Below are 23,032 nucleotides of genomic sequence, written 5' to 3' on the forward strand. Positions count from 1 at the left end.
TCCCCACAATTTAGAGCACAGCAGCACTGTTCAATTACTACCTTCTGCTCCAGCAGGAAAATCTCATCTAATGGACCCATTTAGTTCCACTACTGGAAGAAACAGAAAAGAGGAGCATCCAGAACTGTGGATGCTCCAGGAAAGACAGCATATATCAAAGCAACTTTTCCATAAGCTAAGAAATCAGTTTCCTAGCAATACACCATTGAACAGCTCTCAGATTTCTGTTAGTTAAGTACTGCGTATCTTAGGACAGTTGTCCAGGGGTGCTCATATCAACCTATGTAACAAATATGAGTGATATAGGGAGTGCCAAACTGAGGTGTAAGAATTCACAGGTACAGAACTAAACCAGGACACAGTAACATGCCTCAGACTGGAAATGTACTAAGCAGTATTTGGAAAGAAGTTAAGGACCAATGAAGTCATCTGAAATCTAAGCACTGCCAGTAAACATCACTTGGAAAAGATATTAAATTATTTTTCTTTTTTTTTTAATTTCTTCTCTTTCCTTCTCTTCTTATCTCTGTTCTTCTCTGCTCTTCCCTTTCCTTTCTTTCCTTTCCTTTTCCATTTTCTTTCCTTTATTTTCCTTTCATCTTTTTTTTTCTGACCCAGCCTATTTGAATATGATGGATTTATTGAATTTGAATATGATTGGATTTATTGAATATTTGAATATGATTGGATTTATTTTCTTAGAAGTGCAAAGGTAGCCTAAAGACTCATGTGAGATGATACACTGTAATGTGTATATGAGAGAGAACATTTTTCCCCACCCCAGCCACCCTCACAAAGACAGTCCAGCTGTTGGCTTCTTTCACAGCAAAGGATCAGTACATATTGCTTTACATATTCTGAGCTGGTCATGAAAGTAAGAAAGTAACTTAAAGACTTCATAAGTTAAAGTTGAGATTCTCCAAAGCCTCCACATATCATGGGGCTTATGATTTTCATTGAGTCATAGCTTAGTGACTTTAAAGGCCAGAAAGGAACATTAGATCACAGATCTAACCTGTATGCTGCACTTAATTAAACTTCAGTTACTTACTCCTGTGCTGAGCTCAGTAACTTATGTTTTCCTAAAATTTATTTTCTATAAAATGCACACGCACTTGATCTGAAGACATCAAAAGAGAAAGAAACCACTGCTTCCCTCACTATTTTATTCATGTGGTTAATCAAACCCCTAGCTGTAAATGTATGCATTATTCTAATTTGAACTTTTGTGGTTTCAGTTCACAGTCATTGGTCCTTGATATGTTGTTTTTGTTTTTATTTTTATTTTACAACAGTTATTTTGTTCCCAGTATTTTCTTCCCTTGGAAGTATGCATACACAGTAATCAAGTCACCTCCCAAACTTCTTTCTGATAAACCAAACAGATGGTATTCTTTCATCCCTCATTATAAGCCTGTCTAGTCCTTCAATCATTTTTGTGGTTTCCTACTGTACTTTTTCCAATTTTTTTTTAAATAGACAACAGAATTATACAGAAGAATCCAGTGTTCATTTCACAGCACCATACAAAGAATGCAGTCAGCCACCTTTTACCCTGTCTACTCCTGTTCAATACTACCTGTTTATATGCATATTTTCCATCACCCTTTTTGCCACAGCATGAAAGAGTGAAGGAACTCACTCTGAGCTTTGTCTTCTGCTTCTTAGAATTATTTCCTTCCAGTTTCTTGGCCCCAAAGCTTTCCTTACCATAACTTATGTCCATAGCACACTGGACTTAACTGAATAGAGCTGACATAACAGATGTCAATTGGTCAGTTTACCTATTTTCATTTTCACAAATGTTACTGCATTTAGTATTGCTATGAAATCCAAACTCCTGGAAGAATGTGATTCTTCAAGAACTTTCCCTTTCCTCTAAAAAAAGTGAAGTAACTGACCTTTTTGTTTGAAGATGTGCCTTGTTGGACGTGAAACATTAGGGACTATAAGTTATGTTTTAAAAAATTAAAAAGATTTGATTTATGAAGCCTTGTACTTCTAAAATTAATGTATCTTTTTTAATTATTCATAGATTCATAGGTACATTAGGAAAGGACCTACAAGATCATCTAGTCCAACCATCCTCCTATCACCATCCCTACCCAACTACTAAATCAAATCCCTTAGCACCTCATCTAAACGCTTCTTGAACAGCGCTAGGGATGGTGCCTCAACCACCTCCCTAGGCAGGCCATTCCAGTGCCTGACCACTCTTTCAGAGAAAAAATGTTTCCTCAAATCTAACCTAAATCTTCCCTGGTGCAACTTGTGGCCATTCCCTCTCGTCCTGTCATTATTTATCTGGGAGAAGACGCCGACACCCTCCTCACCACAGCCCCCCTTCAGGAAGTGGTATAATGCAGTAAGGTCTCCTCTGAGCCTCCTCTTCTCCAGACTAAACAATCCCAGCTCCCTCAGCCGCTCCTCATAAGACTTGTGCTCCAGACCCCTCACCAGTTTTGTTGCCCTTCTCTGAACACGCTCCAGGGCCTCAATGTCCTTCTTGTAGTGAGGGGCCCAAAACTGAACACAGTACTCGAGGTGCGGCCGTACCAGAGCTGAGTACAGGGAGATGATCACCTCACTGCTCCTGCTGGCTGCACTATTTCTAATACAGGCCAGGATGCCGTTGGCCTTCTTGGCCACCTGGGCACACTGCCGGCTCATGTTAAGCCAAGCATCAACCAACACCCCCAGGTCTTTTTCCTCTATACATTCTTCAAGCCATTCTGCCCAAAGCCTATAGCATTGCATGGGGTTATTGTGGCCAAAGTGCAGGACCCGGCACTTGGTCTTATTGAACCTCATCCCATTGAGCTCAGCCCAGCTGTTCAGCCTATCCAGATCCCTCTGAAGGGCCTCCCTACCCTCAGGCAGTTTGACACATCCTCCCAACTTGGTGTCATCTGCAAACTTACTGAGGGTACACTCAATCCCCTCGTCTAGGTCACCAATAAAGATATTAGACAAGATGGGCCCCAATACCGACACTTGGGGGACACCACTCATAACAGGATGCCAACTGGACTTAAACTCCATTAACCACTACCTGCTGGGCACAGCCCCCTAGCCAGAGAAGAGTGAACCTGTCCACACCACGGGCTGCCAGTTTCCTCAGGAGAATACTGTGGGAGATCGTGTCAAAGGCCTTGCTGAAGTCCAGGTAGATTACATCAACAGCCTTTCCCTCATCTACCTGTCTGGTCACCCAGTCATAGAAGGAGATGAGGTTGGACAAGCACGACCTGCCCTTGGTGAACCCGTGCTGGCTGGGTCTGATCCCCTGGTTACCATGCACGTGCCATGTGATCTTCCTCAAGATCATCTGCTCCATAACTTTCCCTGATACCGAGGTCAGGCTGACAGGCCTGTAGTTCCCCAGGTCTTCCTTACGGCCTTTCTTGTAGATGGGAGTCACATCGGCAAGCCTCCAATCTTGTGGGACCTCTCCAGATAACCAGGAATGCTGATAGATGATAGAAAGCAGCTTAGCAATCACCTCTGCCAGCTCCCTCAGCACCCTTGGGTGGATCCCATCTAGTCCCATGGACTTGTGGCAGTTCAGATGGAGGAGAAGATCTCTGACTGTCTCTGAATCACAGGGGGGGTGCGCTCTATCCCAGACTTCCAGGTCAGGGCTAAAGTACCCTGAGGATAACTGCTCTGTCTATTAAAGACAGATGTGAAGAAGGCATTGAGAACCTCAGCCTTTTCCTTATCCTCTGTGGTTACATTTCCTGCCTCGTTGAGTAAAGGAGAGAAATTTTCCTTAGTTTTTCTCTTACTGTTAATATATTTGTAAAAGGATTTTCTGTTCTCCTTTACAGCAGTAGCCAGTCTAAGTTAGAGCTGGGCTTTTGCTTTTCTAACTTCCTGCCTGCAAATCTTGGCTAGTTCTCTGTAGTCTCCCCAAGTAGCCTGTCCCATCTTCCAGAGGACATAGACTCTCTTTCTCTCAGAGTCTCAACGAAAGTTCCCAGTTCATCCACACTGGTCTTCTTCCCCTCCGGCTTAGAAGGCTGAAGCGATTGTTTGAAGAGTATAACAAAGGACAATGAAGAAGACTAAAAGCAAATGAATAAATAAAGGGAGAGGATCCAAATGTATAAAGAATATAAAATTGGAGGGAAAAAAACAGCCTGTACTCCTGGTTACTTAATACCAGTAACAGAATACAAAGGATAGATATGAATGTTCACACCTGTGATTTTATTTCTGTCGTAACAGACCTTATCCAGACATAACTGTAGAAATAGCAACTGAACTAAGTATACATAGGTAGTGGAGAATTAGCAGAAGAATACATCTTGGGCAAGAAAAGATCCAAGAGCCAATCTGTAAATTTGTATTATGAATGGCTATGACTGCAGTGTCACACTGATTTTACTTCTGAGTAATATTACAGACTGGAGAGATCTATAGCACAACAAAGTTCATGACATGATGATTGAGACACTTTTTAAGAGATCAAAAAAGATAAACTAAATGACAAAAAAAAATTATCTTTAAAAACTGTGCTTCCATTTTATTGGAAAATAAATCCACTTTCACTCAACTTTCCTATGTGCTATGCTGTTTTTAAAACTCTGTATTTTATTTAAATTACTCAGAATATGTACTGAGATACAAACAGATGTTTCTTTCCTCTCAGTTACTAAATAGGTTTCAGGAATTTACTGAAGATGCACACAAAATCTGCTGTGATTTCTATGGGCCAGGCAATTTTTATGTTACATCTAAAACACAAACTTACACGCTGCAGAAATGGGAACAACAGCCACAATGAAGGCATTTATAAATAATTATTTGCTCACTCTGTTCATTTTAAAAAAGTTTAGCTATGGATTCTACACATTTCAGTATACCAGCTCTATGTGTTGTATGGGGAAGAGACACAGAGAAGTAAGATTTGCATGAAATAATCCCTATAGAAACCAAAAGACAGCTTAATTCCTTTATTTGTCTTCGGAATCTAGAATTCCAAATAAGATGCTGTTGTTCTGATGTTCTTGCTACACAAAATTTTACACAAACAAAACATACACAAATGGATCACATTTCAAAGTGAATTTTCATTTACCTTTGCACTACTGAAAGCTGAGATCTTGGTGCTAATAACTGACAGCATTTAGGCAGAATGAGGTAAAGCAAGCTACAGAGAATGAGGCACATATCTGGAGCTAATCATCATCAGGATTTCAGACTGAAACAGTTGTAAATAAACTGAAACTAACAGTTTCAATTGTGAGTAAAATCTTCTTCAAACTAACCCACAACAGAACCAAATTACATTTCACAGTGAGGAGAATTTGTTAAAGAGGTAATTTGACCATAAGTAGCTAAAATTAGAGGGAGTTGATTATTTTAGTAAAGAAATGCTAACAGGCAAAAACAAGCATCCCAAGACATCCACCTGATGATGAGCAATAAACAGGCAATAACTGGTTCTGAATAAACAAAAAGCTTCTGGAACTGCAGCCTGAGTGTGCTGTCTCACTTTTGGTAACAGAGAACAGGAGGAGATGAAAGCTTATTTGCAAATGGCATAGAAATTGACCCAGATCAGTTATCTATGACTCTACACTTGTCAAACTGTTATATATATATGACAAAACTATGAGGGCATTGCAATTGATAAGAAAGTGGGTATGAAAATGACTTTCTGTTAATTCAAGATACCAACACATCTGCATTTAAAGTTGTGGATTTATACTAGAGGCATTCTCTCTGCTCATCAGTAAAGTAGGAAAAAAGGAAAAAGTGTACTTTTTAAACATCAAAAATAATAGTAAAACAATCCCTGGCAGAAGAATGAGAGAACTATGAAACAGTGAAGTAACAAGCAGAATCAAAAGAGTCCAAGAGTTTGTTTTGGAAGACTTTGAGAGGTACTCTACAGATTACGCTTGGGGAGGAAGAAAAGAGAAGATGACAGCTATGATAGTTCTTTCACTTACACCACACTGAGCACTACACATGTTCCCAGGCACATTTAACTTTCCTTCATTCAGAATGTGTATGGCTCTGCACTGAGGGAATCACAGTGGGCAGAACTGTGGTGAGATCACCAAATACAGAAATGGCATGTGCAAAACTGAAAAAGTCTTCCTGATCTTGAACAGAACTGGTGCAAAGCCAAAGCTCCTCAGCTCCTCTGCTTTCAGAGTGCTATCTAAAGCCCAGGAAACAAAACAAAACAAAACAAAAAACTATCAAGAGGTAAGCTTCAGTTGATTAAACAGTTATGAAATACACATGAAAGCACTTTGCACATGATGAAGCCAAAGCATTCTGGTATTTCATAGCTCAAAGAATTGCCCCATGGGAAAATAACGCTACTGAAGAAGAGAGTGTGAAGATGAGCATGTGTTTGTTAATTTTGTAGTAGTAACAATACTGAAGTAACAACTTAATATACAAAGGATTATGTCAATATTTATGTGTGGTGTCTGAGCGCAGCCAGTGTGGACAGTCTGATCCAAACATTCACATAGTACAAGTTTTGCTGTCTCCCCTGACAGTCCATCCAACTTTGCACCATCCTGTATGGGCACACATGGGTAAATCATCTGTAGCACCTGAACAGGGATGTGTGGAGATGTTTGGTGAGTCAGTGACCCAGCATCAAGGCAAGGGGATATTATTTTCCTGCAGAAATCACTTTTTATGTGAGAACTTCTAAATGTAATATTAAATACCAAATTTTGCTCTTCCTGCTGTGGAGAGTATTAGCTCTGGAGTTTGATCCAAATTTCAAACTAAAATTTGCTTTTTTAATACTAAAAATGACCACCTATTTCCAAGTTGCCTAGCATATTCTTTTTTTTGGTGTTTGTTTGTTTTTTTTTTCTGAGACCATATAGCTGCAGCTTTGCATAGCTAAACAATTGCAACATTCCTGCAACCTCAGCACTGATGACAAAACGAAAGAAATGAAATCGCCACTGGACAAAAACTAAATAACAGTTAAAAACTGCATGGACCCTACAGAACTGAAAGCATTACTTAGTATAGAATACCTTTCTCTCTTTACTGCCACAAACCAAAGTCCTGGGTCACAATTTCAAGTTCATACTCATCCTCCATTTGCACACATAGCCTCGCATTAGATAAATAAGAATTCGTCATGTCTCAGCCTAGAATTGCTACTTCTACTAAATTTTCCAGTGGTAATTTGACCACAGATCACACAAGTACCTTGTAAGAGGTGAGGATGAAGAGGCTGGTGAGCAGTAAGAACAGCCGTCATCTCATCATGGTCGGAAGGATGTATATACTCATAAATGCTATTACCAGTAAGCTCCACCTGTGAAGAGACATGTAACACATGAAGTAGTGCTACCGCCCATCTTTTCTTTCCTATCCCCAAAACATTCTCCACTGATCTGTGTAAAATGTATCTAGGTAACTGCACACCATTTTTTAAGCATAAATTGAATGTATCAAAACTGTGTTCCGAATTATACCACTTAAACTGAATTAATTCTTTCTTCAGAAGTAACTTGCAGCATAGGGGCATTTGTGGACATTTCTGGTGATGATCTGAGCATATAAGAACTGCTCACGATGAATGAAGTGACAAACTAGAGCAGCTGTAGAAATGCTAGATGACTACAAAATGGGATAAAATCTCTACATTCTATTAATATCTCTCAGAAAGACAGATATATATATATATATTCACAGGTTTCCAGAAGTTATCACCTGCATTCAGATAGCAGCAGAGCCTCCAGAGCTGAACTGCTAGACTTAGGTACTTCTTTTGTGTTATTTTTTTTCAGTGGTCATCCACCAAATTCAACTCACAGTAGTACATAGAGCTCAGAACATTAACCAGTGAATTCCAAAGACAGACTTCCACAGATTTTCATGGGGACTGGCTCATCTTTGCTGCTTTAAGTAAACATACACAGAAAATAGACTAGGAGATCTGTCCTAAATATTTGTATTCTCTCTTCTCACTCATACTTTGCTTGAGCAGGAATGTATTTCTGTCTTTAGCACTGTTGTATCCATAATAACTGTTGCCCCAAAAAAATGAGCGGCATGCACCGTATGCCCTTTTTGCGAACTCTATTTGCCACGTATAAAACTCACCAACAAAAGTCTCCAGATAGATGCAGTAATTGATTTAAGGAGTGAACCAATACTTTGAGCCTGTGTTTTAAATTAGTGTCAGGCTGCCCAATTGTTCACTGTGGCCTGATGTGCCTTGGGCCCCCAAGATCAGAGACAGCTGAGAGGTGAAGTAATTTAACCTATTCTTCTGAGCCAATCCTACTGATTTGCTAAGATGTGTGAGTTGCTTTTTCTTTGGAATAAATGAAGTTGTCTACCCCACAAAGCAATCTTTCTGAAAATGTTTCTCATAGTTCTATTTTCTGCATTATTCATGGAATGTGTCTTCCCAAGACTATGCAAACTAACCTTTTTTTTCTAGCCCTCTATTCCCCACTTCTCTCCAAAAACCCCTCCCTGCAAAAACAAAAACACCAACACTAACACGATATTCTAATCAAAGTAAAATTTCACTGAATAAGAGGAAGAAGAGAAAGAGCAAAAAAATAAAAAAGGAAAGAAAAGAAGTAGAGAAGAGATAGAAAAAAAGATGACAGAAAAAAGTAAGGGGGCAGGATGAAGAAAGGAGGGGATAAAGAAAGAGGAAGAAAGAGGTCTTCGTACCTTTTGGTATGAAGACATTTTTGCAAATACAACGCCAAACAATCTGACTGACAATATCAACTGTAGCAACTCAGAAGATCTTATTCCATCATTGCTATTACTAAGTGTAATTATAACCACACTGACATGTGTCTACTCTCTTAGAGGTGTAACATGGATATCTCTTGATTTTCTGAAGGTGACTAACTATTTCAAAAAGACCACTCTCTCAGAAGTGCATGTTATTTCACAGGATCCACAGGACCGGGCCCAACATCACATATTTATTGAAAATGTAATTTGCATCACAGTACTTATGCTTAGAATTCAAAAACTAAAGTGCTTTGTTAAACTAAAAACTAGTTTTTCTCATTATGTACATAGGAATATTTTCTACTCTGATGTATGCATTTGCAAGCCCAGCAAAATCAGCAGGAGGTGAACACATAATACTGAAACCAGAATTCATTGTAAAAATACTAGTGGAAACATAAAGCCGTCAGCAAAGAGACGGGGTCTAAGTAAGAGTCAAATAACCAAAATATGTATACATAATCTTGAAACTGACCACAGTCTCCTGCTACACATAGTTCATCCATACTATTTTAAAGCCTACAATGAAACACTGAACACTGAAAAAAGAAGTATATGGTTCAATTCATAAACCTTCTAAAATCTCATGCCTTGGGCTTATTGAACCAACTTCCTTGACGCAGCTTTTTAATATCAGTAAATACCTGCTTACTACCAAATATTGCTGTTTCCTTCTAAGAGCTTTTTTATGTGTAACTCAGCTGCACGTTTTTTTCTTGCCAAGAAACGATACATAATAAACACAGAGGACTAAGTAGATGGATTCTAGAGCAAATAATTACATATTTTGCCTTTCATATACTGATTTGATGAAAGTAAAATAAACTCCTAGGAAAGTTCAGATATTTGTGGTTAAATATTTTAAGATTTATCAAAAGCCAAAGATAAGCTCAGCTCCCTCATGGGCCCTGAAAATGGATGGAATATGGTCCAGACTTTCAAAATGATTTCCTAAGAGGATCTTATTCTCCATTCTGTGTCCTTGGACTGCAAAGGGAAGATGTATTTGGGGAATTGGAACCTATCTGTTATCCATGTGAAAAAAAGAGGCAAGAAATTGGCTCAATCTCAGCTAGAACAAGTCAGTTCAACGACAGTTGATTAGATGAAATTAGATGAAATTAGAGATCATAACAATCCATATTTACAGTATTTACTGAGTTGAGTGGAAAAGCTGATCAAAATCCAAACCCACAAATGTAACCAACAGGTCTACAAGTGAAAATGTAGGTTTTTCAGAAATACTGTTTCTGATTCCCTGATATTGCAAGAAGTGAAACTTAATGTTGTTTTGACATTTTCAAACTCTCTTAATTACAGTGAAGGGTTATTCAGAAGCACCAAGTTCCTTCTGCTTACATTAAATTCAAGATCTACTAGAAGATAAAGGCTACTGTAGTAGCTATCCAAGAGCATCCTGCATAATATTTTTAAATTGACTTTTTACTTAGTTTAAATATATATTTTAAAACAAATTGCACTTTAACTGGAAATTGATGTGTGGACTAGTTAATTGTCAAATTATTTAATAAAAAGGTCTTTCTATGCGCACTCTAGGAGATTTTCTACAATCATCATCACTCTGGTCTCAGCTTGTATTGGCTGGAGCTCTATAAGAGCACTTGTTGAAAATATAGAGTGGGATTATGACTTGGTGAGGGAGACTTGCAGAATTTGCTTCTACAGACCAATCTCATTCTTGTTGATGTCAGTGGCAAAACTCCCAATGGTTTCCAGAGAAGTAGGAACAAGAAGTCATTTAGAACCCAGGGAAGAGTACAGAAATATCCCAGTATTAGTATATTAATTTCCTAGTGTTTAGGAACAGCTTAGAATTAGTCCTAGCATTACTTAAAATTATCTCCTGAAAAACAGAGCACTGAGCAATAAATTAGATCAGAGGATAAAACAATATGAGAAAAGTGGGCAAAAAAATTACCATCAATTTAGTTGTTTTTCGGATTTATAAATAAAAAGCTGTGTGCTGCTAAACTGCTGAAGCACTCAGTTAATTCATTCTAAAACATGTCCTTAAATATCATACCTCAATGTCCTCTCTGATCTATAGTTTTCTGGGGAGTTCAAGGATAGAGCCCATTGATATACTTGGCTAAAGCTGCGTATTAAACTGAATTAAAAAAGCAGTATGGCCAAAACCTTTAGCTTTCTTTGTCAACTAGTGCAGTAAGGGCTCATTGAGAGATGTGTGAAACAGAGGGGGAACACAGTATGTGCAGAGGGCCATAAGATCATAAGAGTAGATAATGAAAGCCTTAATGGTGCTTTCAGTCCCTTCTCCTCAAGCGTGGCAAAGTCTATTTGCTGTTCTACTGTCTTTCATTTCACCAGATGACTGGATAACACTGAGACCTACAAGATTTGATTCCACAAAACAAACAAACAAATAAAATCTGGATGAAACCTAGATCAGTTAGCTCTTATCAAACAAACTATTGGAGTCTATTTAGATACGGAGACTATACTCCAGCAAGGACAGATGGGAACATTCAGTCCTTTGGAACAATTGTACTGACTAAATGATTCTATTTAAGTGGTCAGCAACACTGTGGACCTTTTCAATGTATTAGAGGGATACAAACTTTTAATAAGGCTGCTGATTCAAAGAAGAAAATGTGGCCATTTGGAAGAAGTACTATTTAAATATGCATTAAATGTTATGAAACAACTAATACTATGTTGTAACAGGCTCAATTGAACAAACTGCTTGAAATAGGAATGTTCCCTGGACACATTTTTAAAAGTTGGCAGGAAAAAAAAGAACATATCCGTGCAGAACACTGATCTTCAAAATTACTTTTTCTAAAGGAGATTAGAAAAACAGCAATCACAATTGCCTTTGTATTTAGAAATGGGGTTTATGAGATTTGCTTTTTCTATCTATCTCTATTGAGTTCTGTTTTTTCTCATAGCTACTCATTCTAATTCCACTATTGAAAACACACATCTGAAGAACTTCACAGTTTTTTCAAACAAAAATATTTATTAATACCAAGGTAAAGTACGTATACTTGGCCCCTTCTCTGTTCCCCAGACATTTTGTCTGAAACATAACATCTTTCTCTCTCTCATCTTCATCTCATTCTTTTTCTTCTCCCTGCTATTATTTTTTCACTTAATTTTCTTTACATCTGAGAAGTATTCCAGCTGCAATTTCTTCTGAAGAAACTATTCTGTTTCTTGCAAGTCTCATCCAGGGCCCAGTGAAATTGATTAGAAGCTTTTCTATTGGACTTCAGCAAGATTTAGATCAGGTGCTAACGATGAAATTGTGCAACACATTTATACACAAACGTATGGAAACTTGCACACAGCAATAAATTCAGTCTGTTTGCCCTTGTGTCTATCCCAAGAAGGCAAAAAATTAGAAATATCCCTCTAAGAAAAAAAAAATCAACAATAAAAAACTCTTATACTTCTAGTGCAGAACAGTAGTAAACTGAGTTTTATGAGTTCTATCACAACCATATAAAACGCTTTACTGAAAAGACCACTGAGCTGGAAAAACTCAGAAAAAACTACCTTGAATTCCATGCGAACGCTCATAAATCTGCCCCCTTTTCTTTTTTTTTTTCCTAAAGAACATTTACCATAAAACTCATGTTCCACATCAGATTTCCTCTCTATTTCATAGCAAGTCTCAATATCTTACACAATCTAAAACATATAGCCTTGAATTCTAAACTTCATTTCAGTCATATAGCATTACCACACAGGCAAGAGGTTTGTGTTTCAAGCTCTACATATATCTTTAATTTGCAATATCGTATTATTTATTACCCTTCTTAAAGGTAATGAGGAGTAAAATACAATGAACAAGAAAAGACATAAAGACAGTCGTGATGTGGTTGTAAGTATAGGAAAACTGAATATTTAAGTAGGGCCATTCATCAGAAAATGAAGTTGAAGCTTCAAATACCCCTAAAAAGTGATGACTTTCTATATAAACATCCAGATTCTACTGCTAGGTTCCAAATGCAGTGTCCACATTTAACAGATGGACAAAATAAATCAGTCCTACCTGAGATAAGCCAAGATGTACAGACGCTGTTTCTGAGATGTACATTATTTTGCCATCTGATGCTACCACAAAAACAAAGCCATCCAAAGTCTGTAGAAGAGAAATATGTAGGTTAAAATGAAAGCATTCTGTTTAAACCATTTATGGTGAAAAATTGTTCCAAGTCTTTTGGATTAAGATTGTTTCCCAGCTTAAAGAGCAGCAAACATCATAGTTCAGAAATAGAAACCTTTATCTGAAGCTGTTCCTACAAACTCTATATGTGCACACATTGTGAAATCCAATTCATTCCCCCTACAGATGCGAGCTTTACTGCTCACTTTAAGTTAACATTCTCCTGTTGATTCTGGTTATTTTAGTACTTAGAACAAATCCTGAGCTATGTGGTGCTTAGGGGAAAATCTAGTACTACAGTAGCTATTTTTTATGGTATAATTGGCAGATGCAGCTTACCACTATTTACAATATATTTAATGATACCATAAGCAATGCTTTGAATTTCTTTGACTATATTTTTATTGATGTATTTCTGAAGACAGGACTGTTTGCTAAGTAACGAGGTGAACTTACATAGAAAAAAAAAGTAATTAAATCAACATTCAAAATTATCTCACACCTGAAGAAAGACACTTAAGCTCATTTACTCACATGCCAAGAGTTTGGGAACCTCAGCTAATGGTAATATGCGATGCAGATTCTTATTGATGGGAGTATTGAGTGGATGGTAACTAATACTTACGTAAGAAAAAAATGAAATTTGACTGTGTCATGTATCATTAATGCAAGAAAAAATAACTGGCCAAGATTAGGACACGTGTCCTATTGATTTGGGGTGCCTTGCTTCTTCCGTGCCCAAAGTCAGGTATTCTTGCAAGAGTATCTGATTCCTTCAGTCAGAAAGTATCTACTATCTTTGGTCAATTTTGGAAGCCTCGATCAATACATACACGTGAACATTATTGGAAAAGATATTTGGATTATAAAAGTCCTTTTTGCAGTACATAGATATAGCATGCACCAATTTTAATTCATATTTTAAGTTACTAAATGAGGAGGGAAGCAATAAAATCCTGAACTTAGTGCTCCTACACTGCTGCCCCAATAAAAAAAATATATATTCCAAATTATTCTCTGGCCTACTGACTCTGCAGCATGTAATTGAAACCAGATTACTCTTTGCCTTTGCTTTTTTATTCTTCTTTAGACTGCAATTTTTGTAGCAATATTACAATGAGAGATAAATTATGGCATCTTTGAACATCACTTTTCAACTAAACAATGTCATCCTGCGATTGTCCTGTGGCTGTTCTCCCCTCATTCCAGTACACAGTGCTACAGGTCCACCTTCCCCTACAGAAAAGTATATCCAAGCTGAAACATCCCTTATAAAGTTTCAGTCTAAGAACCCTTTAGAAAGCCTACAGTAAATTTGCTGCTGCTATGAAAGCCTTAAGCTGATGTAATTCGCAAATAAGTGAACGGTAAAATGAGTATTACAGGTGATGAACATATATTATTTAATGCCAGGCTGACGGGGGAGCAAGTGCACCAGCAGCAACTTTTGTGCCGTCGCTTGATAAGGATTTTGAAGGCAGACCGATGGCTGTGAACCTGCAGCTTGAAGCCTGACAGAAGTACGTGGGAGCTGCACTTCCAGACGACCTCGCACATCACAGCCGCCCCTGAGCCTGAGGGGCCGGGGCTGAGTGGGCCGCCCGTCGGAGAGGGGCTCGAGCCCCTCACAGAGCGCCTGTTGAGCTTTTATATCCCCCTCGAGCTCACGGTGAAAACAACGCCGGCTCTATGACCAGAAATTAACCTCCCGCCGTAAAACCGGCCGTTAAACGATTACGGTTTACTAGGTCTTTAAATGCAGGAGAGGAAAAAAATCCTCGCAGTATTAAAGTCCACATATTTGGAAAAAAAAAAAAACAACAACACAAAAAAAGACCTAAAAGTAATAATAATTATTTTTTCCTCCGGCTGGCACGCACTGCGACTTCCTAAATTCTCCCACATAGTGAGGATTGAGAAGAGCTCCAGCGCAGATCGGCGGGACTCGAGCGCTGTGTTTTCAGGTGCTAACGCCAGCAGATCGACCCCAGATGTGCCTCCCACCCCCGAGGAATGCGTCCGCTACCTGAAGCAAGTGGGATCCGAGCTCCTTGGCCACGTTATCCAAGGGCCCTATCCTGCTCGGCTGTCCCCAGGCGTCGCCCAGACCTGCGAGGGAACGAGGAGATGGTTAGAGCGGGGCGAGGAGCCCGACCGCCCTCCCTCCCGTTGCCGTCCCCGAACTCCCTGCATCCCACCCGCTCCCCCCACCCCCGCCCCGGCAGGAAAGGAAACTGCTCTTTGTGTGTGGAAATGCCTCCAAGGGGACTCCCACTTTCCCTGGAGTGCCCCCCGCCCGCCATATGGCGGCCCGCTTGGCCGGGCACGGCAGCCGCGCAGCGAGAGGGCCCCGGAGAGAGCCACGCCGGCATCGTCCGTGAGCGGGCAGAGCGGCTCGGTGCCGAACTCCGGCCCCGCTGACCCGGACTGGGTGCGCAGCGGTGCTCTGGCCGTCTCGGCCTGGGGTTTCGTTTGTTTGTTTGCTTAGTTGGTTATTTGCATTTCCTACATGAGAGCCAGTGGTAGCAGCGATGCTAGCACCAGCGGAGGTGTAGGCGCATCCACGTAATGCCTACTTTTTGGAGAGAAAGGAGTAAAGAGGTCTTAAGCCCTTCGGAGCCCTTCTACACGGGAAAAACTCGTGCGGTGGAGGCACAGCCCTTCAGCCCAGACAACCTTCACCGCTGCTAACGGGGCAAACTTCAGTACAGCCACAAAACCGGGCTGCGTGTTTTCCTCCTGCTGCCTCTCACCGACCAGGTGCTTTGTAACAAAACTCGCACTCCGTCGGGGAAGCGAGAGGACGCTGCACTCGGGTGGAAGGCGCTGCCCTGCGCTCCGATGTGGGGAGCATTTGCGGAGCCCACCCGGAGCCCCGTCTCCCTCGGCACCGGTGTGGAGGCGATGGTGGAGGCGATGGTAGCTCGGCTCCGCGCTCCCTCCCTCGGGGCCGGCAGTATCTCCCACCGGGCAGGTGACGGGGAGGACGCGGAGCTCCGCTACCCGCGGGGCAAGCGCCGAAGAGCCTGCAGCAAAAAGGAAAAGGGACCCCGGGCTGCTCGGAAGCCCTCTACGCAGCCCCGCTGGCTGGACCACGACAGTGCCCGAGGCCAAGGTCAGCCCCGAGGGAGCAGCTCGCCTCCTACCCCGCTACCCCAGAAGCTCCCTCCAACACGCGCTGCGAGCGGCGACACCTTTTTGGGTGCAGGGAAGGGTCACCTTCCTTTCCTTTTCTCCTTCGCTATAAGCAATGTTTGACCGCGGGTGGGAAATGTACTTTAAAGAGGCAAACGAAAACTCGCGCTTTTCTACCGCCTTTACCCAATCGGAAGTTTGAAGGCGGTTCCCCAACGCCTAAGAACTCGACAACGTTTCTTTTATTATTATTTTTTTCCTTTTCCTATTTTTCTCCCCACTCTCTTTCAAAGGACCACGGGGACGCCCCACAGTCTTCTTCTCGAGGCGGTAATGCGCACACCACGAGCTCAGTGCCGGCGCTGCGCGGAGTGCCCTCATTTCGATGTCCATGTGCGACGGTCGGGAAGCGTTGTTGTGATCCTCAGTGCCATGAGGGTTCGGCTAAACAGCACCGCCAAACCCTAGCGTGTTTAGAGGTTATTTTTCTAAACCGGGCTAAAACCTCCGCTTCCGCAGATATTTTTTTTCTCTTTTTTTTTCCCTTTTTCCTCCCCCCCTTTGAGATTTTAAATTGGGGTTACAATTGCGAGCCCTCATCAAACGTAAGCGCGTTTAGGGGATCAGGCTGACATTCGCCTAAGCTTATTTTAAAGCCAGTGATTTTGTCGTTTAATCCAGCAGCAGGTCGGTTTGGAGGTGGAAGCGAAACGAATAAACCCGACGCTCGGCTGAAGGAGTGCCGCACATTAACTCCTCTTCCTACAGATTCGCCGCTGTGCAGCCTTCGTCCCGGACACATATGGATGCAATACTCTGCGGCGCTCCCCCTGCCCCGCCAGCAAATAACGCACATTTTCACTCACTGCACTGGATCGGGGCCAAAGGCGCTGCCGATACAAAGCGAGCGTTCTGCAAAGCTCCTTTACGAGACGGCAGCTCTCTGGGACGGCTGCGGCAGAGAAAGCGCTCCGGTGGCCACGAAGGAAACGCTTAAAATGCCCCATTTTGACACGCATTATCTGGGACAGGGGTGCCTGTCTCGGTCGCTGATCCCGTCCCATTGGGAGCGGGATCCGTCTCCGACAGCGGCATCCCGGCGCGAGGAGTTCTGGCACGGGAACCCCGACGTAGCGGCAGTTCCCAGCGAAGGAGTACGAGGGGCTCCTCGTCCCCATCCTTCGGCAGCCCTGGGCTGACTCCCCCGACACTCACACCGCCTTCTGACACCTCTCACCGACTCTTAGGGCACTCACTGGGTGTCATTCCTCGGTTTCGGGGTAGGAGGGTGAATTAAACTGTAATAAGATCTGGAAACCTTCAGAATCAATCCCCACCTTTGCTCTCCAGACGTATATAAATTCGTACACGCAGAAGTGAAAGCCCGGTAGCTTTTCTGTTTGGGATTCTGCTACGAGAATTACTCAGCGATGTATTACGCGAGTATCGGATTGCCCTCTAACTCTGAGCATTTCCTTTGTGTCTACCGTATTGTTTCCCTGCTCCCCGGAGCGCGTGGTGCCCTCCTGTTATTCAATAGCCATCCTTCAACCTGGAGCAGCCACAACCGCCGGGATTTGCGACGCTGCCTCTCCCGGGGAACCGCGTACTTCAGTCGGTGGGGAGAGCAAATAAGGGAAACGAGAGTGGGGCGGCGAGCTGCCAGTTAGCCCCACACTCCGAGGGTCTGCCCCTTAGGCGAGGGCAGAGCCGACTCTTGTCCTAAAGCTCGTCCAAGCCCGACGGCGGTCACTCTTGGGAGGAAGACGGGTCCCAGGGGCCGGAGCCTCTGGGGATCCCCGGCGGGAGTGTGCGGTGCTCGGGGCGAGCGGATCTCGAGACGGGGAGTGCAGGCAGGAGGAGTGGCGATGTCTCGCTTTTATCGGGAGAGTTTTAATCTCCTGTCTGCGGGCTTCAGAGTAACCGGCGGAGAGTTAAAAAGTTTAAAAAACGAAGGAAAAAGGGCAACTCCCAGAGAAAACACAATAAAATGCCCTCACGTACACCCGGTCATCCCCCTCCCCGGGTCTCCTCCAGCGGATGGCCCAGGACCCTCTCCCCACGAGAAGCCGTGGGAGCACCGGGTGCAAAGGAGAACCGCCGCGCCGCCGGGAGCGGTGCCGCTACAGGCTCACATTCTCTTGGGATTTATTGATGTGATTAATTAATTCGTTAATAAGCTTCTCCCGAGCGTATGCGAAGATTAGGCGAAAGAGAGATAACGAGCCTTAATTTTCTTGAAATCTACGTTCATACATTCACGTTCCAGATTAAATAGAGAACGAAAGCTTCGTTTGCTCCTTCTAATTTCTATTGCCTTAGAATAAGGAACAGGTCTCAGTTCCACTTTGGATTCACTTCCTTGCGATTATGTTGTACAGAGCGCAGCATATTTCGGGTCACTTCTTAAGCAGCGCATCTCCATCCGGTTGGGATATCCATCAAAGAGCAGTTTTGCCTTCGGTTTTGGAAACTACCTCGGGGCTGGGGGAGGTAGGGAGTCACATCTGAAGAGAGACGGGAGGGGGAGGGAGGGAGAACGGCGCTGTTTGTAAACGCGATGGATTCTCGCGTCCCTTTCTTTCATTTGCTCATTTTTGGAAACATATATACATATATGCAGACAGCCAAGACAGAAGTCCCGTGGTACGTTTTTCTCCTACTATCAGAAATGCCTTGGCAAAAAAATCAGAGCGCAGCAGAAGACGGAGCGCTGTGGAGGCCGTAGGTTGCTGTCTCCCGGACTCTTATTTCAGGAACGCAGGAACGTGAAGGTCAGAGTAAAACCGCACGGCAAAGTGTGTGATGTCGGCGCACGAAGCTCCGAGCCTTCTAGAGCTCGCATTATTGGGGAGAAAGGAGCTGCGAGAGCAAGCTCCTTTCGCTCTCGCTTCCCTGAGCCCGAGCGGGCGGCTCCGCGGGATCTCGGTGAAAATCGCACATCTTCGGGAAAACCCCGGCCGGGGGCAGCAGGGGGGACCTGGCTGTTCCCAGTACAGACCTGTGGAAACAATGGGGCCACCTTGGCCAGGACACCTCGGTGAGGGTCCCAAATTTTGCTTAAACTGCTCTTGGGAAATAAATGGAAGAGGTCAGGTAAAGTCATCTGTGGCGGTTTTGAAAAACATAGCCCCCCAGCCCCCCCTTCCCCCCTCCGCCCTTTCTCATCCAGTCTAGACAGAGCTGGAAGCCAGCTTTATAGTCGGACAACATTTCGGATCCCTCTGGTTGCCCCGGACCTAGTACGCGTGCTGGAGGTGTCTCGGCCCTGCCCCCCCCCCCCCACCCCCCCCCCAAACACACACACACCCGAAGCCGTCTGGAAGAAACAAACCCGCTCAGACCTTCGAAGGCGACGCCGCGGGGCTGCTGGCGGAGGCCTGGGGGGGGTGCTACGTGCCCTTTCGGGGGAGACCCCTGGGGGAGCAAAGGCCAAGGGGGATGGGGACGTATTATTGCAAGCCCCACTCCTCCGGATATACGGCTCCCCCGCCCTCCCTGCGTGCTCGAAGGGACGCTTTCCTCGCGTTTTGCTGAGCCGGAATTTAAGGTGCGCTGCTGGGCAGCCCCTTCGGGTAAAACCCACTGGAAGTCGCTCTGGAGGGGTGAACGGAGACTCGGGAAGGACAGCTGGAGCAGAACCGCTCCGTGTCCCTTCGGGCGGCCGCAGCCCACCCCGAGAACCGCACGGCCACTGCATCCCCTCCCCCGCTCCCCCGGACCCCCTCTGCCCCGCAGTCCCCGGGCGCTCAGCGCTCTGCACTCGGCTCGGGGCCCGGCGGAGCTGCTTCCCCCCGGCCCCGTCAACCCCGGATGCAAAGCTTTGGTTTTAAAAGTATTTCCACCCGTACTTAAGACGATGAAAGATCAGGAATTCGCCCTATGCATTTAAACGTTGCACTTAATAAGCAGAGTGTGCAGAAGCGCACGCCCGGCCTGTTTAAGGCAGACAAACACACCAAGCACGGCCGAGCTGCGGCTATAAACCTGCTCCAGTCTTCTCCCCATTGCTCTCGAGGAGCGGCAGCGCTTGCAGCGCCTACGCTGCTCCCTGCCCGCCTAACCCTGAGCGTTCCGGGCACACTCCCTGCCCCGAAATGACGGCGGAGCTCTCTTACGGGGAATACGTCCCCACACGGGATAAAAGCTCCGAACGGCAGCAGCACACGGCGTGCGGCTCCCGGCAGCGCTGCCAGTGCGTGCTCTCGGTACTGAGCTCCATGGGCTGAACGGTAAGCGTTTGACGGGTTGGGAGTATATATATATATATATATATATATATTCCGATTTCTCTCTTATCCATCTCTCTCTCTCTCTCTTTTTTTTCATTTTTTTTCTTTTCTTTTTTTTTTTTTTTTTAATATAAATCCGACCCATTTTCATAAAGCTCCATAGAAAACGGAACGGAAAGCAGCAGACCATCCCCTCCGGAATCCTCCAGTTCCACAGCCAATCGACAAAACCGGCAGCCGACCTTTACTCAGCCGCTCCCCGACACCACCCAACGCTTCATCTCGAGACCCCCTCAGCTCGGCCCCGCACAGTGGACGGCCGAAAGCAACCCAGGACGCGCGGTCGCTAGCAAAGCCCCGTGGCTCCAACACGGCTCCGGCCGCGGGCAGCGGGAGCACGGCTTGGCCCTGCGCGCTGTCCCCGGCCCCCAGGAGGAGACGGTGGTCCCGTTGCCTTATTCCCAGCCTCCAACCCGAATAGAACACTCACCATATAGTGTTTGGTTGCGTATACATACATTCGTATATGTATGTATATATATATGTATATATATAATTATAATAATAATTATTATTTTGTCTAGATCCCTGCTGGCTTCACGGCTCTCGGGGAAGAGCCGAGCCGAATGCCCTCCCCAGGCCCTCGCCCCCTCCGAGGGTGCTGAGCGACGGAGAGGGAACGCGGAGCGAAGCGCACATCCGTGCCCCCGCCGCTCCCGGGATTGGGGCAGCCCGCACAGGGCACTGGACCCGCTCCCTCCGCGCTGCCCGGCCTTCAGGCCCCGCACGGCCTCGGCAGCCCTCGTCTAGCACCTGGCACCAGGACCCGCGTGTCCCCTGCTAGGCTCCCTAGGGCGACGCGGACCGCTGTCGGGCTTTACCTTCGGGGAAGACGGCTCGCATCTTCAGGTAGCTGGTGGTGAGGCGGATGATGGACGCCTTGTCCAGCTGAGAGGTGATGGCCGAGGGTAGCGGCAGAAGCTTGGCCAGTTCGTAGAATTCTCCATTTTCCTTTTCCCTCCTTGTCTTCGCAGCGTTCTTGGATTTTTCCTTCATCGCGACGACTGCAAGGCGAAGGTGACACTGGCATATTAGGCCCTCTCCTTCCGAACGACGGGGGGCATGAGCTGCGGCCTCGGAGTTAGGGGTTGAGGAAGGGAGGGAGGGAGCTCCCCCGGATTAAAACAAGTTAAAAAATAACAACAATAATAAAATGGGAAGGGAAAAAAAAAGAAGGAAAAAACGTGAGGGGAAAAGAAATAAAAACACTCAAGTCAACAAAACAAAAGCAAGTAGGGGAAGGAGATCTCCGAGCGGGGGAGACGGCCCCGCTCCGGCCCCGCGCTTCGGACCAAGCCCGGCAGAGCCGCACGGGGCCGGGGCCGCTCCGCTATGGGGCGCCGAGCGCAGTGCTCCGCTCGCAAGGAGATTTCCACCGCTCAGTCCTTCCCCGTCCAAAAATCATCAGAACGAAATACGAAAAAGTCCACGAGTGAAATCACAGAGCTAGGCACGCGGCACCATTTTTTGGCTTAAAAAAATAATAATTAATAAGAGAGAGAGAAAGAGAGAGAGAGAAAGGGGAATCCGCTCCGCTCGCTTCACAGAACGGCAGAACGCTCCGGCCCCGAGGTCCGGGCCCCACTAAGCGGCGGTCCGAGCGGCTGCAGAGGGAGGAGGCCGCCGCGGAGCCCCGCAACCCCCGGCTCGCATCGCCCCGGCCGCTCCCTCCCGGCGGCCGCCTCAGAGGAGCGGGGCTGCGCGGGGCGCGGAGCTGCACCCGATCCCGAGCGCGGTGCTCATGTGGAGTCGGAGGGAAGGGTCCGTTCTCCTCGGGAGCGGTGCCACCGGAGCGATGCCTGCTTCCAAACAAGTCCGAGCGCTGGCAGAGGCGCGGGGTGGGCTTGGTTGGGTCTGTTTCTTTCTTTTCTTCTCTTAAAGAAAAATAATTTGCAGGATCAGAAATAGTTTCTTTCTCTCTTTTCCTTTTCTCTCTTTTCCTTTTCTCTCTTTTCTTTCTTTCTTTCTTTCTTTCTTTCTTTCTTTCTTTCTTTCTTTCTTTCTTTCTTTCTTTCTTTCTTTCTTTCTTTCTTTCTTTCTTTCTTTCTTTCTTTCTTTCTTTCTTTCTTTCTTTCTTTCTTTCTTTCTTTCTTTCTTTCTTTCTTTCTTTCTTTCTTTCTTTCTTTCTTTCTTTCTTTCTTTTTCTTTCTTTTTTCTTTCTCTTTCTCTCTTTCTCTCTTTCTCTCTTTCTTTCTCTTTCTCTCTTTCTTTTCTTCTTTTTTCTTCCTTCTTCCTCCTTTTTCCTTTTTCCCCCTTGTTTTTCTCTTTCTTCCTTTCCTTTTTTTTTTTTTTTTCCTTTTTACTTAGTTTCTCACGTATTTAAGCAGCCGCAACCCATTAGCAGTGCCCCCACACCAGTCCTCTTTCCTGGGGCAACAGGAGGGTGGGGGCCGTCCCCTCCCGCGAGGAGCAGCGGCCTCACCGCGCGGCGCGGTCGGAGGCAGTTCCCCTCCCTCAGAAACTCCGTCTGCCGTAGCGCTCCTCGCCCCAAACTCGGATGTCTCCGTCGTTTTTTTTTTTTTTTGTAATTTTTTTTCCTTTCCCTCACTTTTTTTTTTTTTTAATTTTTTTTCTGGGGCAGAAGCAGCTCCGCAGCGGACCCCTCGCTTAATTCTTCAGCAAAGGCTGAGACGAGCCAGGAGAGCCTCCAGAGGGGAGGGGACAACGTCCCCGTGACGTGTCCTCCCTCCCAGGC

General features: G+C 44.7%; 1 protein-coding gene across 1 annotated transcript in view; it reads right to left on the reverse strand.

Annotated features, from left to right (window-relative positions):
* The window catches only part of SIM2 (SIM bHLH transcription factor 2), a 54,294-nt gene extending 32,898 nt beyond the window's left edge, over positions 1-21,396 (reverse strand). The window contains exons 1-4 of the mRNA XM_065741695.1: positions 21,159-21,396; positions 14,937-15,019; positions 12,797-12,886; positions 7,201-7,309 (exon numbers count right to left, since the gene is read on the reverse strand). Of these exons, the coding sequence (XP_065597767.1) occupies positions 7,201-7,309; positions 12,797-12,886; positions 14,937-15,019; positions 21,159-21,333 (457 nt within the window). The 5' untranslated portion in view covers positions 21,334-21,396. The remainder of the gene's footprint in view (positions 1-7,200; positions 7,310-12,796; positions 12,887-14,936; positions 15,020-21,158) is intronic.
* Positions 21,397-23,032: the final 1,636 nt, after the last annotated feature.

This window comes from Cyrtonyx montezumae, unplaced genomic scaffold (assembly GCF_038088225.1).
Source record: "Cyrtonyx montezumae isolate F1298 unplaced genomic scaffold, pur_monq_1.0 scaffold_3, whole genome shotgun sequence".
In the NCBI taxonomy this organism is placed as follows: Eukaryota; Metazoa; Chordata; class Aves; order Galliformes; family Odontophoridae; genus Cyrtonyx; species Cyrtonyx montezumae.